We start from the raw sequence: 23,917 nt of genomic DNA, 5'->3' as shown, positions 1-23,917 counted from the left end.
TGCCAGCTTACAACTGGAGAGTGAAGGTTAGGGCAGCCAGTAGGAGCCAGCTGGCCCAGTTGTTAGAAATCTGAAGGACTGGAGGAGGGAGAGTCAAGACCTTGCCTTGCTGAGTGCGTGCTTGCACTTCCCCCTGCTTGCATTCCTGGGCACAGTGCCACGTCTCCCGTCATCTTTTCAGCAGCCTTTTCCCCTCCAGTGGGTTAGAAGGGAGGGTGGGAACGTGTTGTGTCGTAAAACTAGCCAAAGGCTCTGTCTGCTTTCCTGGGATTTCCCAGCTGTACTTCAGAGAAACATTGAATTAAGTCTTTCCAGCAAAGCAAAATCCATTATTAAAATACAAGTGGATAGAATTCACTCAATAACTTTGAAATACACAATTGCAAGTATTATGTGTAGAAGAGGTTCAGAAAGAGGAGGATGTTTGTTATTACAAATGTTCTCTGGGTGAGCTATGCATGTTAGAGCTTTCCATGTGCTCATTTGAAAGAAACAAAACCCTGCTGATGTTCTGGGGCATCTAAAATATTTAATTGCTTTGAAAATTGTAAGTGATGTTTTACAGGTATAAGAGGCTCTTACTAAAATACATTTCTCATTTTACAGGCAAAGTACCCTTCATTCATGTGGGAAATCAAGTAGTATCTGAACTTGGGCCCATAGTCCAGTTTGTAAAAGCCAAGGTAATAGTATATTGTTTTTGTCAATTAGTGAACAGCACGTTAGTCCTATTTAGCTTTGTGCTGATTTGGTGGTCTCTTCTGTAATGTTACTTAAAAGAAAGATGTGCTGGAATAGGAGTTTGTTAAGGTGGAAATGTTTTTCTTTGTCATTTACTCAAATTCTGGAACTAAATTCTATACAGCATAGCTGTATACCAGTGCTGGTCTCTGGGACTGTTCTGTCCCTGGGTCGTGGAGCTCTTAAGCCCAGAACTGACTGGTTTAGATCCTGAAGTGTCAGATACTGTCCAGATTTGCCTTTACTTCCCCCTGCTAACCCTCCCCTGTATTTTAAAAACTACTGTTTTTTTCACTGAGCAGTTGGTAAAGCTGTATCACAGAATCACAGAATAGTTAGGGTTGGAAAGGACCTCAAGATCATCCAGTTCCAACCCCCCTGCCATGGGCAGGGACACCTCACACTAAACCATCCCACACAAGGCTTCATCCAACCTGGCCTTGAACACTGCCAGGGATGGAGCACTCACAACCTCCCTGGGCAACCGATTCCAGTGTCTCACCACCCTAACAGGAAAAAATTTCCTCCTTATATCGAATCTAAACTTCCCCTGTTTAAGTTTTAACCCGTTACCCCTTGTCCTGTCACTACAGTCCCTGACGAAGAGTCCCTCCCCAGCATCCCTATAGGCCCCCTTCAGATACTGGAAGGCTGCTATTAGGTCCCCACGCAGCCTTCTCTTCTCCAGGCTGAACAGCCCCAACTTTCTCAGCCTGTCTTCATACGGGAGGTACTCCAGTCCCCTGATCATCCTCGTGGCCCTCCTCTGGACTTGTTCCAGCAGTTCCATGTCCTTTTTATGTTGAGGACACCAGAACTGCACACAATACTGCAGGTGAGGTCTCACAAGAGCAGAGTAGAGGGGCAGGATCACCTCCTTCAACCTGCTGGTCACACTCCTTTTGATGCAGCCCAGGATACAGTTTGCTTTCTGGGCTGCGAGCGCACACTGAAGCCGGCTCATGTTCATTTTCTCATCGACCAGCACCCCCAAGTCCTTCTCTGCAGGGCCGCTCTGAATCTCTTCTCTGCCCAATCTGTAGCTGTGCCTGGGATTGCTCCGACCCAGGTGTAGGACCTTGCACTTGTCGTGGTTGAACTTCATAAGGTTGGCATCAGCCCACCTCACAAGCGTGTCAAGGTCCCTCTGGATGGTATCCCTTCCCTCCAGCGTATCAACCGGACCACACAGCTTGGTGTCATCTGCAAACTTGCTGAGGGCGCACTCAATCCCACTGTCCATGTCAGCGACGAAGATGTTAAACAAGACCGGTCCCAACACCGATCCCTGAGGGACACCACTCGTTACCGGTTACTCATATCACGGATATGAGTTTGTGTTTACTCCTTGTCACAGATACACACTAACCAGGAAGCTGTGTGCTCAAAACTGTTTTCATCTATAACTGATGATAGGCTATATTTCTTGCAGATTAGCTATGTTATGTTATGATGATTTCTTTTTAATTCTTAAGGATGTATGTAAAAATTGCATATGTAATTTGTTACTGAGCTATATAAGAGATCGGGATCTGAGCCAAAGCTCATTGACTTCAGAAGTCCTTGGGTCAGGCATTGCTGAATATACCAATATCCTTTCTTCCATATGTGTCTTTTTTTTTCTCTTTTCCCCATTAGGGCCATTCTCTCAGTGATGGGTTGGATGAAGTCCAAAAAGCCGAGATGAAAGCCTACATGGAATTAGTCAATAATATGCTCTTGACAGCAGAGGTACAGCAAACCATAGTAACTCCACATGCTTACCTAAGTAACTGTAGGCAAGAAAGCTTTAGGACATTTCCCTAGATTGGAAATACTTCTTGTTCTTAGATTAGGTTAACTTTTGAGGAGAAAGGAGGCAGGGATAAATTCTCTGTGTGCTATGGGTTGCTTGCTGAATGGAATGTTCCTGTACACACAAGCCAAATGTATGATCCCCTCACCTAACTGAAGTGTGTCACATAGCAGAAGTAGTAACCAACTGGAAAATGCCAGTGGTCCTGGGGAACCCAACCAACCCACAGCTGGCCTGGCACCCTGCTATCATGTTCCACAGTGTACGTGCTCACATGCCGAATGAGAAGCTGGATTTGTGTCCATGGCCAATTAACATGATGCAATCCCATCATAGAAACAGTGTTGGAAATGCTGGCAACCTGCAGGTGGCTGGGGAGCTGAGGGCTGGTAACCTGTGCGCTAAGTGCAGCTTGGGCAGTGGGAATGGGCCTATGGTTGCAGTTTGGATCTGGTACTGGTAGAGTAAGCACTAGGAACTGGGCTTTTGTCTTCCAGTTTTAAATTCTTTTCTACATTCGGAGGTCTAACAGAAGGAATGAAATGGACATTTAATCTAATATAGAAAAGAAAATTCTAGTTGTGAGAAATGATTGTCTCTGTATTCTCCTTTATTAAGAAGTTGTACTAAGTGTTCTTTCTGTTCCTAGCTCTATCTCCAGTGGTGTGATGATGTTACAGTAGAGGAGGTGAGTGGTTCTGTGGCATTTATCATAATTAAAATTTAATGAGAAAACACTTTTGCTCACAATTGCAAGTCCCTACTCATAAATGAAACATTGAGGTTTATACCAGTAATGATACAGTCTTTTCACTTTAATTTCGCTTGCATATACATTTTAGGGAAGTTGTGTCATTACTGAAGGTAGCCAACTGCGTAATAGATAGGGCTTTTGCATACGTTTCTGAAGTAATAGTTTTAAATGGTTGTGCTCTAAATTCTGTGCAAATAATTACAGCATATCACACAACTCCCTTTCTCTTCTACAGCTCCCTTTCTGATAGAAATTTTTGAACATTGGCTGTTTTGTGCTTAGAGATATCGGTGTTTTCTCATATGATAACACATACCTCTCTGTTTCTAAACAAAGATTACTCACCCGAGGTATGGCTCCCCTTACCCATGGCCTCTTAACCGCATTTTGTCGTATCAGAAGCAGTGGGAGGTAAGGCGAAAGATGAAAGCCATTGGATGGGCTGGGAAGACGCTTCAACAGGTCAGTATGAAAAGTTAAGCTTATTTCTTTACTATGGTTTTTTTTCACCCCCTTTTTTTAAGAGTAACACTTTCTTGAAACAGATGTAAAAATATATAGTTTGTACTTAAAACATTATCTGGAATCAGGTATTTGCCATTAGCAGCAATAAATCTTAAATTATGTGCAACCTGATGGGGTGGGAAGAAGCATGTTTTGCTATGAGCATACATCTCTGGAGATGTTATTTTTTTTAGGCTATAGTCCTGAAAATAGGTTGTAAGTCACAGCACCCACTTCCTGTATGATGTTAATAGGCCCACTTTGCAGAACTGCAGCTTCCCTTGTTAGAGGTCTAAAAAAACCCCTCCACAAAGCAGTTTTGAGGTGTGAGTTAGTACCTTTCATTGAGCTAAGTTATTAATGTTATGGGAAGCACTTAATCAGAATTGCCTTATATCGAATGTTAAATTAAGTAACACTTAGCTACCTGCCTACTGTATAGGTTTGACTGATTTTAACAGCTTTTGATGTTACAACATTTTATAGAATCATAGAATCATAGAATAGTTAGGGTTGGAAAGGACCTCAAGATCATCTAGTTCCAACCCCCCTGCCATGGACAGGGACACCTCACACTAAACCATCCCACACAAGGCTTCATCCAACCTGGCCTTGAACACCGCCAGGGATGGAGCACTCCCAGCCTCCCTGGGCAACCGATTCCAGTGTCTCACCACCCTAACAGGAAAAAATTTCCTCCTTATATCGAATCTAAACTTCCCCTGTTTAAGTTTTAACCCGTTACCCCTTGTCCTGTCACTACAGTCCCTGACGAAGAGTCCCTCCCCAGCATCCCTATAGGCCCCCTTCAGATACTGGAAGGCTGCTATTAGGTCCCCACGCAGCCTTCTCTTCTCCAGGCTGAACAGCCCCAACTTTCTCAGCCTGTCTTCATAAGGGAGGTGCTCCAGTCCCCTGATCATCCTCGTGGCCCTCCTGTTCCCACAGTCAGTGCAAATAGAGTAAGGAGGTTATTTTTTGCAGTGTTGGTATTTCCTGACAATACAGATTTCTTCTCTTTTATGTCTTTTGATAGGTGCTTGAAGATGTAGATCAGTGTTGTCAGGCTCTCTCTCAGCGACTAGGAACACAACCATATTTCTTCAATAAGCAGTAAGTTACTCTACTGAAATACTACATACAGGAATGTGAGATATAGACATGTATCTATTCACACACACACGTATATGTGGAAAGCGCCTAGTTTATTTTAATGTTACATGATTAATTGTGGAAATATGAATGTGTGACTGGAATATAAATGTGACATTCCAGAAATAATTAATTAAAGGTTTTGAAAGTTCCTGCAAGTTTCTGGTGGGGTTTTTTTGGGGTGGTATTTTTTTTCTTTCTTTCTTTTTTTGTATTTATGATTACTTTTGCTCCTGCTTGTCTTCTTTACCTTTTACCACAACTTACGTAGGCTACAAATGTACACCTTTAGTTTCTCACTTAAAAATTATACATTTAAAGCCCTACTTGTACTTCTTGGATAATCTCTACTAGGAATGAATGTACATCATGCTGTCCAGGACAGCTTGTCTTGCCCCTATTAACACCAGGGACAGTTCTTAATGAACTAAATTAATGTGAGGGTGCCTGTGAGTTTTAAGTTCTGGGGGAGAAGCTAGCACTGTATCAGTAAAGGATCGGTTGCAAGTAAAAGCTGAGATTCACATTCCCAGGGGAGAAAAAAGGAACAACTTGGTCTTCATGGATGTCCTCTGCTTTCACCAGTTTCTGCCAAATTGCAAAACATTTTTTCCCCCCTTTCTCCAATAAGTCAATATTTTTGAAATGTTACAGTTTCAGACATCGTTGCATTAGTTCCCTGTTGTCTCCTGTGCATAGACGAGACTAGAACTGCTTGGGTCTGGATTTCAGTTAATGGTATTTGGACAGGGGGATGTCTTCAAAAGGCAGTATATTGTCTTGGTTGCTTTTCTGTGCATGTGAGTTTGCCCCTTAATCTCTTCCAAGTTGAAACTAGGTGGGTGGTATAAATTGAGTGGATACAGAAATATGCATTATAGAAGACAAGTTTGAATTGCATCTTCTCAAATAATTCTTGAACTTAGTATATACTAAATTTTCTTCCTGTATTTCTACAGAATTGTAGCTTAGGTATTTTGTTTTTGTTGTTTGTTAACCAGGTTTCAGTTACAGCCAGTTTCAACCTTTAAGCTCTTTAGCGCTCTGAAATATTACAAATAAGTTGTATAGTTTTTGTCCAGCATTTTTTAGTCTGTGACTTCTGGGAGTTTGTAGGAGGTAAATAAGAAAAGCAGCCTGTTGCTGACGTATTTAAGTTATTACACAGGGGTCCACATCTCCACTGGAGAGTTCTTAGTGATCCACAAATAGAAAGACAAAATATTTATCAGTTAGAAAACCCTTGTTCTGCTTACCCTGAACACTGGTATTGAAGGACTTGAAGTTATAAATGTATTTGGGGAAAAAAAAAAAGAAAAAGAGTGCACATGGGCTAGTTATATACAAAGGTGCAAGATGGCAATTCAGAAGGCTTATACTTAAATTAAGGTAGGACTGAAAACATTCAATAGACAACTGTTTCCCAAAATACCCGTTTTTTTCTGGGTAGTCCCCCTTCAAGAAAAGAGATGTTTTCAGCTGCTGTCACCCTGGAGCTCCTTTTATTATTGGTTGAACAGTTCCTCACTATGTAAAAGCACAAAAAGACAAAAAAGGAATAGGGGGTTTATGGTTCCTCCCCTTCTATTTTTTTTCCCTTTGTGTGATAATACTTGGGGCTTTTGAATATACACCTGCAGAAGAAAAACTCTTAAGAAGACAGCAGTGAGCATTTCCACTTGTTACAGAACTAAAAAGGTGGAGCGCAGTTTAAAGTTGGGTCAGTAACTCTGTCCAATTTTAAAAGTGTTATTTCCACGTTTTGAAAGCAAAGAATGATGCCATACTGTTTTCATGTATTTGGTAAGCTCAGCGTTGCCTGATTCTTTACCAGTTCTTAGATTGTGTGGCCATCAAAAAGTTATTCAGAACATCAGGGTTTTTCTTGATCAAGACTTGCCTTCCAAAATACCTGTTCTTTTTTTGTGTTTGTTTTTACAGACCAACTGAATTAGATGCTCTGGTATTCGGACATCTGTTCACAATCCTTACTACTCAACTAACCACTGATGAACTCTCTGAAAAAGTAAAACACTACAGTAATCTCACAGCCTTCTGTCGGCGAATAGAGCAGCAGTACTTTGAGGGTAATGATAAAGAGAGCTCCTCATCTGCTGCAGCCCGATCTGCTAAGAAGTCCTTACTGAAATAAGCATGTTGTTTGGCAGCCGTGTGAATTGCATTTCAGTTTTGGGGTTTGTTGTTCAATGGATTGATTTTGAGAATGGAAATGTGTGTTAGTTTTTTAAAGCTGCCAAGTTATTCTGGAGCAAGAAAAAACTCTAAAATGCGGGTTTTGCGTTGTAGAATATGCTGTGCGCATTTAACCTGAAACAACTGTGTGGGCGCTTCCATTTTAGAAACCTGTTTGCCACTTACCCTAAAGTGACCTTGGAAAATATTGTATCTGTATTAAAAAAACAAAACCAAAACTTTGAAAAGTTTCTCTCTGATCTTCTAAAACACCTTTCTTACTAAATTTTATGTCTGTGTAGTTAATGAGTGGGATCCTAGTGGCAGAAGGATCCTGTTGTTACTTAGTAGACTGTGGTAAACTAGTTAGAATTACTAAGCTGGGAATGAAAGGACTTAAAGATCTTAAATTTGCCTGCCTCAGCCAAAATTCATTCAGAAATTGGGTGAAAAAAATGTCTTGGAGCTCTGCAGCACACAAGTGATGTGATTTTATTCAGTCAGTTCTTACTTTGTGTCAAAAGTAGCTTCTGGCTGTAATTAGTACTTCTTCTGCGTGTCCTGTCTCTGTTTTTATTTCTTGTTCATCTTTGGATTTACATTTTTCTTTCTTTCCTATGATCTCTCAGTTTTAATCCTCAGCTTGTCTTGCTCTAAGAAACAAATTTGCTGGGTAAGATCTGTCTCACTGTTCTGATTTCCAGTATGTTAATGTTGCTTCTGAACTTTTAAGTACTTGCTGAGGTGGTTCTCTTAGCAAAAGGACTTTGTACGAGCCTGTGGGTGGCATGCCTTGGTCCCTCTGTCTCCATGTTATCCTATGGTACATATAGGCACAATAATGAACAGTAAGCAAAGAAATATAATTGTGGTGCTCCAAGACCCCTGGCAATGTGGAACTTTTCGAGGGAGATGTCCTGTGTGTAGGCAAGGACTTGATCTGACTAGTATTTCTTTGAATGCATTAAGTGGTAATTTTCCTTTTCTGTTCTGCTTTGTCAGTTGTCCTTGATGCTTTTCCCAGAGCACCAACCACCCCAGGAATGTGCCCATGGCAAAAACAGCCCCTGTGAAGTCCTAGGCCCAACTGGGAACCAGCTCAGGCTGTTTGGCTAGTTGGAACTGCTGAGTTTTCCTACTGTGAAATACGTTCTTTTGACTGTACTGCTCTATGTCAGAATACTTAACGGCTTGAACTGGTTATGCAATGGTCATGAGATTTTTGGCCGTTTCCTTCTGTCCTAAAAACTGAACAGAAGGCAGCTGTGTATCTTGGGCTGGCTGGGTCTCCCTTGACTGTGCCTCATGAACCATTACTGCTTACCATATCCTTACTGCAGGGGACCACTCTTGTCAGCTCAACTGGAAAAATGGAGCTGAATTCTTCCTTTTTTCCATCAATTTTAATAAAAAAAAAAGTAAAAATAATCAATTGCTGCTTTTTGTTGCAGAATTCCTACTGGAGTCAAATTCACATAAGCATCAAAGTGTAAAAGGGTCTTGGCCTTTTATCAAATCACTCTTGCCAGGAGAAGAAAACTGCCCTTGTCCTGCATTTCAGTCTCAAAATTTCACTTGTTTATGTTGAATACCTTTTCAAACTAAACCCCATTAACTTTTGACTGACTTACTGACAATTTTTGCCCTCAAAGTGGTCTGTAGCTATGAACCCAGCTATTTCTGTTGAACCTGCTTTTCTACACTAATGCAACTTTTGGAAAAACTGGAAAAGAATTTGTTGTGGCTTTTCTTCTTAGTTTGGGAAAAATACGATGGTATGCAACTACTTTGAGAGAACACTCTCTAATAATTTCTAAAGCTAGCAATGCCATGGTGGTGGGGAAATCCTGTGTGAAAGCTGAAGTATCTTAATCCAGAGCAGTTAAACTTGCCTTTATCTCCTGCTATTTACAGAGGACCATTCATGGGTACATTTATAACCTAGCTTCTGTAGTTTTGGTAGTTGCTCTGTTACCAGTAGGCGGAACTCCAGTAGTAATTTACTCACTGGATTTCTAAACCCACCTATGCACAGGTATTAACTTACATGCAGTCTGAAGAAGGGCAGATGGGGATGTATTCCTCCTCTTTTCAGGCTGTAGTGCCCATTAGCTGCCTTGTAACCATTTTTTAGCAATTGCCTTAGAACAGCATTGAATTAAACCATGCTTTTATATTTTGGCAAGGCTTCCTTGAGGCAGAGCAGGCTCTGGTAATACAACATTTTGAATGTTGAACAGCTCATTATTGCAAATGTTGTTTGGCAACATAGAGCAAGCTTTGTAGCTTCAGAGGATAAAAAAATCCCACTGAGGTAGCCATATGCATTAACCCACTTTGAATGTCTCATCTAATATATATACTCAAATGCTGTGGAAGTTGTTTGGCAGAAGATAGATACTCATCAGTTACAAACAAATTTTGTGTAAATCCACCTGAGCTGCTCAGACTGCACTTAAGGATACAGAGACAGGCAAATTACTGTCATTTTCAATATTGAAGTGTTGGGACAAGCAGAGACTGAGCTCTGGAAGCTAAACTGAATAGTTTCTGAAAGTTTAACCACCCCTTGTTCCTTGTGTGCGACTTTGATAACTTAATTAGTAAAACAAAATTAAATGGGGGAAAAAACATTCCTTACTTCCTTGGCTGAAGAGCATACTTTATGTGGCATGTTTGCCACAGGCTGCACTTCATTCTAGGCAATACCTAAACTTAAAACTACACGGAAAATCTTGGCTTTGCTACCAGTGTTGAAAATAGCTATTAAAATCCTAGCTGAAGGACATACTTTGTACTTCATAAATACAAGAAAGCATTATGCTTTCTTTAAATGACACAGCTAGCATGACTAGTGCTACAGAGCAGACTTGATTGGAAGCGCAAGGACGAAAGCTTGTATGCCAGGCTTTAACTCCAGTAAGCTGCAATCCTATACCGGACACGAGTGCTGAAAGGACACGGATGCTGATTGCCCCTGAAATGCTGTGAATAAACTGGTGAAGAAAGCAGACAGCTGAAACTTCTGAAGTTTCCCAAAATTAAGAAAAGAAGTAGATTTCTAAAGGAAAAAATGGCAGGAGCAGCTGCACCATGGCTTAACATACATCCTCTGAGTATGCCCCACCAGGAGCTAGAGGAGTCACTCAACCAAAACAGTACACAAAGTCCTAAAAGCACTCATAACTACAAGTGGATGGACATTACTGAGTCTGAACAACGTATAAATCACTTGCCCCTTGTGGCTTGCTTCTCACAGTCTTGTTTCACATATCAATAGTTTCATAGGGTTGAGCTAAATGGTAGTTGGAAAGTAGCAGATACTTTCCTTGCCTGATGGAACTAAAACAATTGGGGAAGTCCTGCTGAACACAGAACTACTGCTCCACTCCTAAAATACTTCTTTGGGGTTCTGGAAGAGACTAATCCCACTCAGCACAGTTACCTGGTTGTGTCCTTGCTGGATTTTGGTGTCTGTGTCCTAGCTGAAACACATGGTGCCCGTTCAGATGTGGAGGTCTTGTTGTCCTGACCAGCACAGCAGTGTATGCGTGGCTAAACTGTAGATCCTGCATACCCTGCAGCATGGCATGTTCAGCACAGAAAATGGAACAACACTGCACTCCACCACAGGCTGTGGCAAACTAGCTTGGATTTGAAAAGGGCCAGGATTTCAGCCACAGGCTAATTTATAGTTCATTGTTTCCAGCTGACAGCCCTTCCTGAGCACCTGGTTTTCTGTCCCTCTAAAGAAAGCTCTCTTTGACTGGGGAGTCTCTGATGCTACATTTTATGATGGTGTGATGAGATTTCAAGACATGTGAAGGAGCTTTGGTGGTAGCAGCTTTTGCTAGGACCTATCACTCTTCACGTATCAGTAAAACGTATAAATACTGAGTGGTGTTAATGAGATTCTAATCTGCTATTTTTCTCTGCCTTTTATTTTGTTTCTCCTCCTTCTCCCCAAGGAAAGAAAAATAACCTGGCAATCTCCTGCCTCTCAGATGTACTTAAAGCTCAGTGTTGTGGTAAAAAAGGAGCCTAACAGAGCCCTGCACATGGAGAATGCTGCTGAGCTGCACTTAATGATGCCTCTTAGGATCAGCTGTGCTGCTAGAAAACATTTCATTTCCTGTGGCTTTCTTTCTTTATAAGCAGAGTGCAGCTCCAATGGCTCTCACAACAATTAGCACCCACTTGTTCTGCAGGTTTGAAGTTTTTTGCATTAGTCAGGTTGAGAAATTCATGGTATTAATCATGACTGAAGTTGTTATTTATCACCTGCTGGGTGAGAAATAATAATTTTGGCACTACTGGGGCAGCAGGCCAGAAGTACCAAATTAAGTAAAACATCTAAACACTAGCAAGGATCATTTCTCTGATTAATGAATTGTTACAAAGAAAAAGTGCTACTCGTTATCTGATCTTAGGATAAAAGTGGGAATTGGAAGTAGGAAGCATTAGCAAAGTCAGGCTGTACCCTGGTGTAGTTTGGAACTTCCCCGGCTGATCTCTCTTCTGTCGTTCACTAACTGTGAACACACACCCATCTGCGTTGCAGGTTTGCAGTACTTGGCTCACACCCTCAATGCCAGCTTCTTAAAGAAGTAGTATTTGGCAGGGAGCTCAAGGCCTGTTGTGTAATCGCCTCGAAAGAACTGTTGAAATGACTTTAACCTTCTAGGGCTTGTACAGGCTGGAAGGTTTGCCATAGGAACAGTTACCAGCCTGGCAAAATACCACTGTCTGAAGGCAATAACAGGGGTGCAGGAAACAAAACCAGTGACATCAATAGAATTATATTTACACCCAGGTAAGTGTATCCATACTGGGGCTGTCAGTCACCTATGGGATTAAAAGAGCCCACAGATTCCAGCTGCATGATCAGAAACGTTTCACATGTAAATACAAAAAGGGTTGGCGTATACAGAAGTGGTTACATTGAGATAAGGTCTGTGTGTGCTGCTACAACCCTAAGCCACCGTGTCACCATGACATATCACGTCGTCTCCCTGCAAGACCATTGTAGGGAGCTGAGGACCTAACCTCATAGCAATGCCCACAGAAATGCTATTTTGTATGTTCATAAATAAGATGTAAAAACTGACTGTTTGCCTTGAGTTGGTTGAAGAACCCAGCCTGCAAGAGAAGCACCACTGAAAGCAAGCAGAAACTTCAAGGGTAATTCTGTTTGCTTGTTGAGAACACAAGAAAAAAAGAAGTACAATTTTGGCCAGGTTTTCTTGACTTCAAAGCTCTCTGTGGCTGGCCACACCATTCTCTCACTGCTAAGATCAACAGTTTTTGTCACTGATGCACAGGATTATGGCCCAAGATTATCTTGTGAAAATTATCTTTTTCGTCTCAGATGTTATCTCTTGGGCTGTTAGATTTAGAGCTGCCCACTTTCTTTTCTTGTCAAGACAATAAAACCTTCCCTTTAGGTCCACTGCTGTTTCTAGCCCGATTCCTGCAAATTCCTTTGCAGTTTTTATTGGCTCCTCTCCTTAGAAGTGTGTAGCATCTTGATCTACAATGCCTTCTAGCCAAAAAGTGTATAGCTGAGATTGCAGACTATCTCCATGATCTTTCTCGTTTGCAGTTTTAAGTCTCTGTTGTGGCATGTTTAAGGAACCAGTTGATGAAGATCAGCAATTTGGGGGCATTATGGGAAGGGTACATTTTTATCTACTTAAATAAACTTCTCTACAGCGCATTTTGTTGTAGGTTATAACATTTTGTAAAAGGCAGGCAGGCAGGCTGCTGGGTGTGTGTGCGTAAACATCACAGACCTGACTGTGACTTGTGTATTGCATACAAATGTGAGTGCAAAGGTCTTGCTGTTACGCCAAAGCACACTTGTAGCTAAACCTAAACACACCACTGTGGAAAATGCTACCTGTCTTCTGATGGAAATGCTTTTGACACACAGAGGACAGCTCCTGCAGACCTGTTTCTATGGAGGCGCTTTCATTTGGTTCAGTGCATCTTCCTGGGGCCCGTCCTGCTGCCCCTTCTCTCTAACATCTATTTGTGATCCCCCTGCTTTTGCTGCTGCTTCAGGCTTTTCCTGCGCTGGGGAAAGGAGGAGGGTCATCCTTAGGAAAAGTTTTCATGCCTGTGGACTGTACTCCTCCCTCTGATTTGAAAGAAATTCCTTGTGCCAGTAAAATCACTTCAGCATGAACAGAGAAACCAGCAAGCTTTCTAGGAGTTGTTTAGGCAGACAGGAACATCCTGCAAGCCTTCTGCTCTGTGTATCTATAGCGAGTCCAAATGCTACTGCTACTGCCACAGGAAACACATGGTGTTTCCATAAATGATGATGCTGAAAATCTGCTTTTCTAACTTACTAATCACAAACAATTCCAATAAAAGGTAATGTGTGTTATTTTTTAAAATAAGTCTGACAAAATTCAACATTGGAAAAATGGAAAGCAAGATTATAACCTCATTTGGATAATGCGCTTTTCTCCAATTTCTTTGGCATTTTGGTATTAAAATACTAAGAAATGCTCAATGTAGTCATAAACTGTGATTTACTGAGAAGCAGGCCCCAAAAGGCTTGGAAGTGCAAGGAGCAGAATCCTCACTCCTAAGGGGGTAAAAACTGCAAAATGCTTAAACGAAGCTTCTAAAAGAGGGTAAAACTGGTAGTGAGAAGAGAATGGCATTGCCTTTCAGTCCTTAAATCAGCTCAGTGAATTCCTCAGTATATTGTCTCCTCACTGCAGTGAATTGGAGCCATCTCTTGCACTGAAGCGAACAGAAATTGTTTGATGCATCCCGTTTGAAACGTCATTGATCTGTAATCGAACGAGTGATTTCTAGCCAAAGATTACAAAATACTTGGCAAACTTCTCCAAGTGGGTGAGTCAGAGAGAAAAACCTGCCTGACAGAAGAGTAAGTCAAGCTACAGCGGTTGGAAGTAGTTTGTCCCAAATGTGAGCAGGACGAAATCTAGAGCAGGAGGCTGGGTCCGCAGCTGCATGCTCCAACCACCACACTGCATTCTTTGATGCTTTTTTAACCACAACAGCCTCTAAAAATCACCCTTTCAAAGGCATTTCTTGGTAGTAATAAATGAACCATCCAAACCTAAACAAAGAACCCAGCAGTTGAGATGATGCAACTTAACAAATAGAAATGATTAAGATTGCCTTGTCCTCTGCTTATTTCCAAAAGAATAAAGCCCAGGTCATTTATAAAGCTTTCCCCCCTCCCCTTTCCTTTGCAGCCCCTTGGGAGTCACCCAGGAGACGGCACCACTTTCCTCTGCTTCCCCATCTTTAAAATATATTCATTCCAGTTTTCAAATTGCTATTTTGTAGTGCTAAATCTCTACCCGCACTAATTTCTCCAGGTCAGAATCTGACCCTGATTTGAACAAAATCTGGAGTCAAATATTCACACCAGAATGCTCTTGCCTTGCTGCGTGTCAGATGCCATCTCCCTGCAAATGTTTCACACACCTTGGAGTGCAGCTTGTGGAACTGATGAGGTGAAGAGCACTGCAGAGCAGCTCTGTGCTGGTAATCACAGGATTGAAGAAACACATACATCATCTGCCACATAGGTTGGCATTTCAAGTAAAAAACCTTCACAATGTGTAAGATGTTGGACAAATGATGGCCATATGCATGTTTGTCTCTGCGCAGATGTCTTTGCATTCTCAGCTAGGAAAAAGCTGAGGTAGGCTTTTTTTGCCGACAGTTTAATATTAGTGACACAGTTTATGTCCTCCGCAAAAACAATAATGGAGGATAAGGTGACATAAATTATTTGCAAATCGTTTGACATATGCAGGGCATTGTCCTTGCAATAATCACCATCAGTCTGTCAGTTTAAGATATGAACCGTGCCACTGCCATTTTATATCATTGTGTTAAGCTTTCACAGGTTGTAATTTTACAGATTCGTTCTTTGGAGAACGCTGCAACACAAATCAAACCGTATTATGTTTAGTCATACGCCGTGTGGAGCACCGCCCTGCAATTAGGGGCGAGGGGAGATGAGGAGCAAACAAACAGTCCTAGATAAGAGGCAACTCCTCAAAAGTTCGGATATTTCCTAGATACCATTACTCAGCTTTTGTGGTCATTATTCAAGGCAAGAGGAATTATTTAAATTCATGCTAACATCAGTTGCTGGCTGCATGAACAAAGTGAGCACTGGAAAGCACCATACTGACAGATTAATTTAAAACACCCCTGTCTGTTTTGTTTCTCCATCGCAGTCAGGCACAACATTTGATTCTTATGAATAATGTGGGGTTTTCTAAAGTAAATATACAGATTTCTTTTCAGCTCACAAAAGATCCCTTCAAGACCCGATAGCTGCCTGTAGTATTAACCCTGCTGTCCCATAGACACGCAGAATGGTTCCAGAATAACAATGAACTCAGCATTGTCTCTTTTATTCCAGGCAATTTAATTCCTGTGTTACAGCTTAGAAAAGGCCCAAACCGCCTATTTTTTAGTCTTTTTTTATTTTAAATTTGAATCGCAGGTTACTGTGGGAGTCATTCACAAGTACATTGTATGTGTATTCAGTGCCAGATACCTTACATAAACTGTTTGAGAAATGCGTTAGTCTGCAAGTGTGTTTAATTGGTAAAGGAATCAGTGGGAAATACTGCAATATACATTCTGTAGAATCACTTTTCAGAGACTTTTAACTGTATTTTGAATAGAGAAACATTATTTGTTTTCCCCTGGGAAAGTTCCCCACATTCAGTTGTCAGCAGAACAGAATCTTTCTGCTTCCAGTGAGCCCTTAAACTAGAAAGATTTATTGCACTTACACCCTTGAAAGAACATATCTTTTTCTTTGAAGGCAGCCATTATCACCATCCCATTTTATATCTTTTCTGATAAGTGCAGGCAGTAAAGCAGATAAACTCCTTGCATACCAATTAAAGACACATACACACTAAGACACTGTATACTATCAGAGATGCTCAGAGTAATATTCTTCCTAGCACAGTAGATATATCTAAGGAGTTTGACTTTTATTATTCTCAGCTTTACACCTCTGACATTTCTAAAACCATGGAGGAAATTAATGAATTCTCACCCAAGACTCCATTGTCTAATCTTGCCCCAGTGCTCATGAATTATGGAAAATGACAGATCAGCTGATGACGTACAACAGGCTATTTTAAAACAACCCTTTCTAACAAAACCCAGGCCATGAAATGCTCACCACTGAATTTCATACCATCACCTGACAAAACATTGGCCTCATGTTAATTGAGACCTTAAATAACTGTCTCGCTTCCTTGCATAGGAGACGTTGTACTCATTTTTTATGCACAAAAGGTATGAAAGGCAGACTGCTGAACCTCAGAAAGCCTCTATCTTTCATTCTCAGACAGAATGCTGAAGTGCAGACCTAACTCCATTTTGAGATCGAGCTCAATAACATTTTAAGGTTCTTAAACACAACCTCTTCCACCTACCTGTGTAACTACTTCTTCTTCTGGTGCATTTTCCCAGACGCATTAAAGGTCCCAGCTCATCCTCAATGGTGAGACCAAGAGGATTTGTACCAGAAGGGCCCTCTCAGCTGAGATAATTTCAAGGATCAGGCTTTAACAACTGAGCCTTAGCAGCAGCTGTGCAAGCCCAGGGGTTGTGTGACCCATAATGCTTGGGCAGCCTATGAAGCTTTTGGCTAGGACATCTCTCATACCCTCTCTGTCCCAGGTAGCGTGCAAATTCAGTGGGGTAGGAGCCACTCTGGTGCGTTTCTTTCCCAATAAATAAAAGCCCCTGAGCATTACCGAAGGCAGTAATGCCAGTGAGGGTCTGCCCTGCTCTCCTCTCACAGCTGGGACCACTGAAAGCTTCGACCGGGCTATAATTTCAAACTTTTTTCAGTTTTGTAAATATGCAGGATTTGTATTTGGGGTTTGTGTCTGTCCTTATTTTACTTGTCTCTGTGTATTTATATATATATATATCTGTATCTGAAATGGTCAGTAAGTGTGGTGCATTCAAACCAATTTGAATGGCACTTGGAAAAGCAGTGTCTCGTACCAGCATGCCATCAGTATCTTACCCCAAAACACAGAGAACCTATATGAGTCCATCAGTATCTGCAGGAGTGTGCTCTAGATGCTGAAGTACAGCATCTGAGCACATCAATGACTGCCTTGTGCACGGAGGCTGAGATACCAGTTTTCTGTCAGGGTTCCCTTTAGATAAGAAACTATGGAAAGCCATACATCTCATACAAAACATCTGAAAGACCTGAAGGTGCAGAAGGTACTAATCAGTAATTAATACAAATAAAAGAAACAATCTTTCATGTAGGTGGTAATAATAACACTCTGGAGTTTGTTCTAATCCATCTTTTTGTCAAATGAAGCACCAGGGAATTTGTCTGCAACAATCAGAGTGTTTTCAGAGCCTCTGCTTTGATTTGCAATATGTGGTTTAGTCCTGTGTTAACAGAATAAATTATCAAAGGGAATGGTTTAAAAACCGATAAGCTAGGCGTCAATATGCAGAGGAATTCTGCTATGCCTTTATACCCAGCTTACAAGTCAGTTACCCAATTTAAGAAACCCCCTGTTCACTTTATATAGAAATTGAAAAAGTGCAACTGTATCCCATTGCACAAATTCTGATTGCTCCCTTTCTTCTGCATTAAATCACTGAAAGCAGCTGGAATAAGGGGCTTCTACCGTCCCTCTCCAGAGAAACAGTGTCTTCCAGAACATCAGACAATCCTGAAATCCTTTTAATAGCCCTGTATTCGTTATATTTAGTGACAATTACACAAGTAGCTTCCTGACTGCAAATACGATTCATTACTCTGCAGCAGAAGTAACACCTCTAATAGACTATGCATTGAGTTGACCCAAAATAGCTGCTGAAGAACAGTTGCTCCTGAACTACTCCATGGATAGATGTTTTTAAGTGATTATAACCATATATAAGAAAAATAGGTTATCCTGCCGTGTAATTCTTTAGCACTACCCCTCTATCTTTATGTAAACTAAATTTCAACTATGGACAACAAAAGTGTTTAACAAGGACTTTTTTAGGAACAAATTGCCTGGAACTTGCTGGGAGGTTTTAAGCCCTATTTTAAATTAAACAATTTGCAGTCAGTGTTTAGTCAACCCTTGGCTCCACTATCACCATCACTCTTCAAGTTAGAAAAAAAGAAGAGAAATATAACAGTAATTCTTTCTTCAGAGAAAAGGGAGTAGAAATTGAGTACTTCCAACCCTAACAGACCTGAGGATGCAGTTCCAGCTCCCTCCCCACTCTGGAATAATGCAGACAACTTAACCCTGCTGAGGACAGCACTACCCCAGCGCCTGCAAGCCTGGCTTCAATGCAGTGGTGCTGCCGTGTTACTGAGTTTGAAGCCTACACAGTGCTAAGCAGCAGGGTTTCACTGCATGCACAAATTAGGAAGCCTGGAAATGATCTCAAAAGGTTACCATGTGTTCACTCCTCTACTGCAGAGCCCTACACTGTGACGACAACCCTATTTTGCTTGTGCACTACCACTGTCCTCCTAGGAAGGGGTAGCTCACAAGCCTGCACTGAGCATCTTCAGGTCGCCCTCAGTGTTCAAAGCAGACCTCAGCAATGCTGTGTGCCACCCTGGCTCCATCTCCCTGACACAGGGCTCCCTCAGCACATCCATTTCCTAAATTCACCACCCCAGAGTGAGGCAGGCAGCGGGTGGCCAAGGGCATTTTTGACATAGCCAGACTCATGCCCCCGCTCTTAGGGCAGGCGGAAAGTAAGGACTAGGGGAAGATCGGGGCCTCACACCCTCCCTGTCAGCAATGCCAACTGCAGTTACCTGTGAACTTCAGAGAGGCCAAATTTTCATCTGCATTGTCCAGGATTTCTGTGGGCACAGGAGGCATGCTCAAGGGGAAACCCAATCCTACCAGCTTTCAAAAGAAGCCAAAGGAATACTTCATTGCCTTCACATGGATGATACCAAACACTCGTGCCGTAATCTTCTTTCAGCTCCTTTTGTATTCCTTTTCATAGCAGCTGCTAAGAGTAACCTTCCAGACAACAGCTACTGCCAAAGAGGAAGGCTGGGAGGCCTGAGCTCAATATGAAATGATCCAGGTGGGTGCTCTCAGCTCAGCTTTAAAATCCTTATTAGGTTTTCAGCTTCCTGTCCAAGTGTTGTGCCTGCTCCCTTGATCGGAGCAATGGCAATTTAAACCAAACCTCACTACATGCAGTGGCTGGTGCTACTGCTGAGCACCTCACTGATGAGGTTTCATCGTATTCCCAGTGTCCCATCTTGCTGCTCGTCTCTCTGATCTAGCTTGTGAAACAGCATTCTACAATGCTGGTATGTAATCTCAAAAACATAATAAGTAATAATTAAACATTAAATCAGATTAATTCGAGGCTCATTTGCCCTGGATAATAATACTATTCTCTAGAGACGAAAGTAAGACAATCATGTGAAAACAAAGCACAAATAAAGTCCATAAAATGCAGAGGAAATATTTCCAGTTTTAATTTTGTAATGCTGAGTATTCATGTTGTAATATGGTGGTGACATAAATTATGCAGCAGCAACAAACAGAGGAAAGCTGACGGACTGCCAAAGCTGTTTCTCCTTAGAGCGCACATTGCTCTGGAACAGTTAAGTTTGGCGTTGAGACGAGACTGCCTACACAGGCATTTTCAGATGCTCTTTCAAGGCTGTTGTGCCACTTTCAGCTCTGACATGGGATCAGAATTAAAGCTGGGGAATCACATGAAACCCCAGCCAGGCTGTGTGGGACAGCTTCAGAGGGGACAGCCACCAGAGCTGTTTTTTGTGTTCTTGTGGGTGTTCCCATGCTTGCTGTCTTCATATCAAAGGTGCTCTGTTTATAGACAGCAATCTGTTGGTGCCAGGCAGTGATGGCTGTGTGATATGAGGGAGGTGAGGCACTGGAACAGTGCCAGAGAAGCTGTGGATGCCCTATCCCTGCCAGTGTTCCAAGGCCAGGTTGGATGGAGCAACCTGGTCTGGTGGAAGGTGTCCCTGCCTATGGCAGAGGGTTGGAACTAGACGAGCTTTAAGGTCCCTTCCAGTCCAAACCAGTCTGTGAATCCATGATTCTATGCTATATGGCCATGGCAAAATGAGCCCTTCCATGGGTTATCTCCGGCTCTAATTAAAGGAAGACACAGGCGGGGTCCCTTTCATTGGAGCTGAGAGGACAGCAATCTCCAGAAGAGCTGCAAAGGAGCACAGATTCATTTGACTGACTGCATGATGTCTGAATTAATGGCCAGGAAAAGAGCTATTACTGTGCCCTTGCTGGTAGGCTGCTTCAGAGAGCTCTTGCTGCACTCTCTGCTTAAGTGTGGAAGCAAAAGCTATGCACTCCTCAGTACACCACCAAGCAAGGCAGGAGCCAGGCTGATGTGTCGAGCATTTCCTGGATCAATTTTACAAGGCTGAGTGTCTGATGCATAATGAATGTTCAATAAGCTGAAATACAAATACTCTGCAAGCAGCAGGCCGTTAGTCAAACCAATGCTGCTCTAACTTTTAAAACAGATTTTTTGTTTTATTGACAACACAGGCAGTAGAGACAAAGCAAAGCAGCATAAACCACAGCTCCAAGCAGCTTCGGCTGCTGGTCTTCTTTGTGTCTCCTGGTTTCTGAGGCTGGGAAAAATAATCACTAATTAAGTCAATGTAGCTAATCTGGAGCTGCTGGGAGGAAAGGGGTGGGGTGTAATTGCTATCAAATAGCAATGTCTGTTGTGGTTTAATCTCAGCAAGCAACTAAGCCCGCCCCAGCCACTTGCTCACTCCCCCTTGGTGAGGGAGGTGGGTGAGAGAATCAGAAGAGTAAAAGTAAGAAAACTCATGGGTTGAGATGAAGACAGTTTAATAGGTAAAGCAAAAGCTGTGAGTGCAGGCAAAGCAACACAAGGTATTCATTCACCACTATATCCAGGAAAGCATTGCTTCGTCATGTGTAATGGTAACTTGGGAAGACAATGGCATTGCTCTGAAAGTTTCCCCTTCCTTCTTCTCCCCTCTGCTTTATATGCTGAGTATGGCATCATATGGCATAGAATATCCTTCTGGTCAATTGGGGTCAGTTATCCCGACTGTGTCCCCTCTGAACTCCCTGTGCACCCCCAGCCTGCTTGCTGGTGGGATGAGAAGCAGAAAAGGCCTTGATGCTGTGCAAGCACTGTTCAGCAATAACTAAACCATCCCTGAATTATCAACACTTTTCAGCACAAACCCAAAACACAGCCCCGTGCAAGCTGTGAAGAAAATTAACTCTCTCCCAGCCAAACCCAGCACAATGGTCCAGCATGTGTTTGACAGGTGGGAAAACCTTCTTCAAGCCCTTGGTATTGGGGGCTGCTTTTTTGGGGGGAGGGCTTAACTCTTAAGAAAACACTGTCAAGTTATTCTTGGTGTGTGTAAGCAATCTGGCTTCTCTCAGCGTTTCCGTAACCTTACCAAACTGGAGCAATTTCCAGACCTAAAATTAAACACACAAGCTGTAGCAGGCTTGCAGGCTGGAACAAACTTGCAAGCAACAACCTGCTTCCAACATCGCATTTGAATGTAATGCTTACATTTCTAAGCTCTTCAGGATCACAACAGACTTCTAGCTAAATGGAAGAACTCCAGACTAGAATCTGCACTACATGGCTGGCATCATCTCTCAACAGGAGATGCTGGATCAAGCCGTGGAGGTACTTCAGTGTGACCCGTTCATACAAGTGAGACTCATGAGTCCCACCCCACTGCAAGTACAGGTTTGCTTCTGTGGCAAACTTTTCTGCTTTCGGGAAACCCCTTCTAGTAAGTGAAAGCTGCAGAAAAGGAAAAACTAAGGCATCAGAACTGGCAAGAGTCTGGTCCTGGTTTCTGACTGCCACTTCTCTTTGGGAGCCAGTAGGCAATTTGAATATAAACAAACTACAAATCTCCATGAAAACCACCTGGCAGTGACCTCCTTGGGCCTTCTGCTCTAGCTGAGCACATTGCTGAACACCAGCACTGCTACGTGGCCCCTGGAGGTGGTGCAGCACCGGAGCAGGTCAGCCAGGAGGATGTAAGATCTTCATCCTTGGAGGTCTTGAAACTTGACTGTACAAAGCCATGGCTGGCCTGGTCTGGAGACAGCCATAGTCCTGATCTGAGGACTGGAGGCTGGACTAGACATCACAGTGTTAGCCGTCTGCCAGCAGCTCTGACGCTATGGCTCTGCTAGTCCTTTCCTTCTGCTGTTCGGAACTTCAGAAGGCAAACGTTTTGGTCATGCATCTCTTCAGAAATTCTCCCTAAGGTATACATGCACTTCTACATTTCCCCAGGAAGAAACCCCTCATTGAGGTCTTGTTTTCAGGAATTCAGCCTTTGTAAATGGGTATGTGAGAGCTGATACAGAGAAGTGCACTGAAGAACTTCATCATATTTCTGTGGGATCAAGATAACTTACATTAAACTGTTAGTAGCCATCAAAATATTTAAACCAGTAGATCATACAAAGAAACAGGAAAGATAAAAGTTTAGCCATGTAGCTCAGTTCTATTAAATATATCTGTGAAGTGGTATTTCTGGTTATTTGTGAGTGGAAAAACATTTACTTACTAAATTGTTTCTCATTTATAGTCATCATAGGTTTAGGACTCAGTGATTTGTATGGCCAAAACCATTAGATAATCTGTCCAACCGTGTAATGTGCAGAGAATCTCAACTACCAAACATTTTCTCAAGCCCATGGGATACATCTTGCTGTCATGGATCATTGCAATTGCAGGACTGGTACCTGTGTATATAACTTGAAAGTAATTGCTTTGTTTCTATTTAAGGGAACACAAGCAAACTTGCCTGAAGTGCTCCTTGGGTATATATTAATATTTGGCAAAACATTCAGAGTAACCTTTTAAAAATTCCCTTTAACTTCCATGGAAGTTGCTTACACACTTGAAATTAAGCATACACAGTAGTGCTGTGCTCCGAGATGATGATACATATACACAATTCCGAGCACTGTTTATACAGGAGTAAACCATCAGCAGTATGGCATTGTGTTCCTCAGTTTTGAGAATGAAGTTTAAAAAGCCCTAAATTATTTTAATTAAAAATTCTCTATTGAAAGAGGCACTTTTCTAAATAATTTATAGCTGGTATAAAACTCAGCAACACCATAGGGTCTGGGGCCCATGGTCAATGTGCAGGACACCCTTGCTTGTGTCCTGGAGGTGATGCTTTTGTCAGGCACCGTGGGTGATTAGTGCAGTGGCATCTGCAGAGCCCGCATTACTAAACACGACTGAATCTCTAAGCTGATGCAAACTGAATTTCTTTCCTGGTTTACTGCAGAGGGTTTTTTACCCTGATTTTAAAGGCTTTGCTGGGTGTGGTAGATTTTCTCACAAGAATAGGAGCAGATGGAGTAGCAGAACAAGAACCCTGCCAACTCTCCTGGGACAATGCACGGAAAAGCTTCTCAACACTTGTTTAATTTATTTTTTAACAGGAACAAGCCAACCGATTTTTCTCTCAACTTGCTATCAGAAATGGTTAAAGGTTTTTAACACTTTTATTTGATTAAGAAAATCATTTTGAGCCATAGGAAATCTCAGCTGTTCTGATTGAGATTTTAGAGAACAATAAACAATTCAAACCACAGTCTCATAATCAAAAACGCGAGTGATTTTAACCGTGCCAACACCTATATGAGAAAAGCAGAAATCAGATGACGCATTTTACTGTGTGTTAGAAACAGTATAAAAATGCTCTAAGT

The 23,917-nt window shown here is 42.0% G+C and overlaps 1 protein-coding gene across 1 annotated transcript in view; it reads left to right on the top strand.

Annotated features, from left to right (window-relative positions):
- The window catches only part of MTX2 (metaxin 2), a 36,563-nt gene extending 29,185 nt beyond the window's left edge, over nt 1–7,378 (top strand). The window contains 6 exon segments of the mRNA XM_065670284.1: nt 607–683; nt 2,380–2,472; nt 3,186–3,224; nt 3,627–3,752; nt 4,831–4,907; nt 6,888–7,378. Of these exon segments, the coding sequence (XP_065526356.1) occupies nt 607–683; nt 2,380–2,472; nt 3,186–3,224; nt 3,627–3,752; nt 4,831–4,907; nt 6,888–7,098 (623 nt within the window). The 3' untranslated portion in view covers nt 7,099–7,378.
- The last annotated feature ends 16,539 nt before the right edge of the window (nt 7,379–23,917 follow it).

The sequence above is a fragment of the Lathamus discolor genome, chromosome 3, assembly GCF_037157495.1.
Source record: "Lathamus discolor isolate bLatDis1 chromosome 3, bLatDis1.hap1, whole genome shotgun sequence".
In the NCBI taxonomy this organism is placed as follows: domain Eukaryota; kingdom Metazoa; phylum Chordata; class Aves; order Psittaciformes; family Psittacidae; genus Lathamus; species Lathamus discolor.
This window is presented reverse-complemented; position numbering and strand designations above follow the sequence as displayed.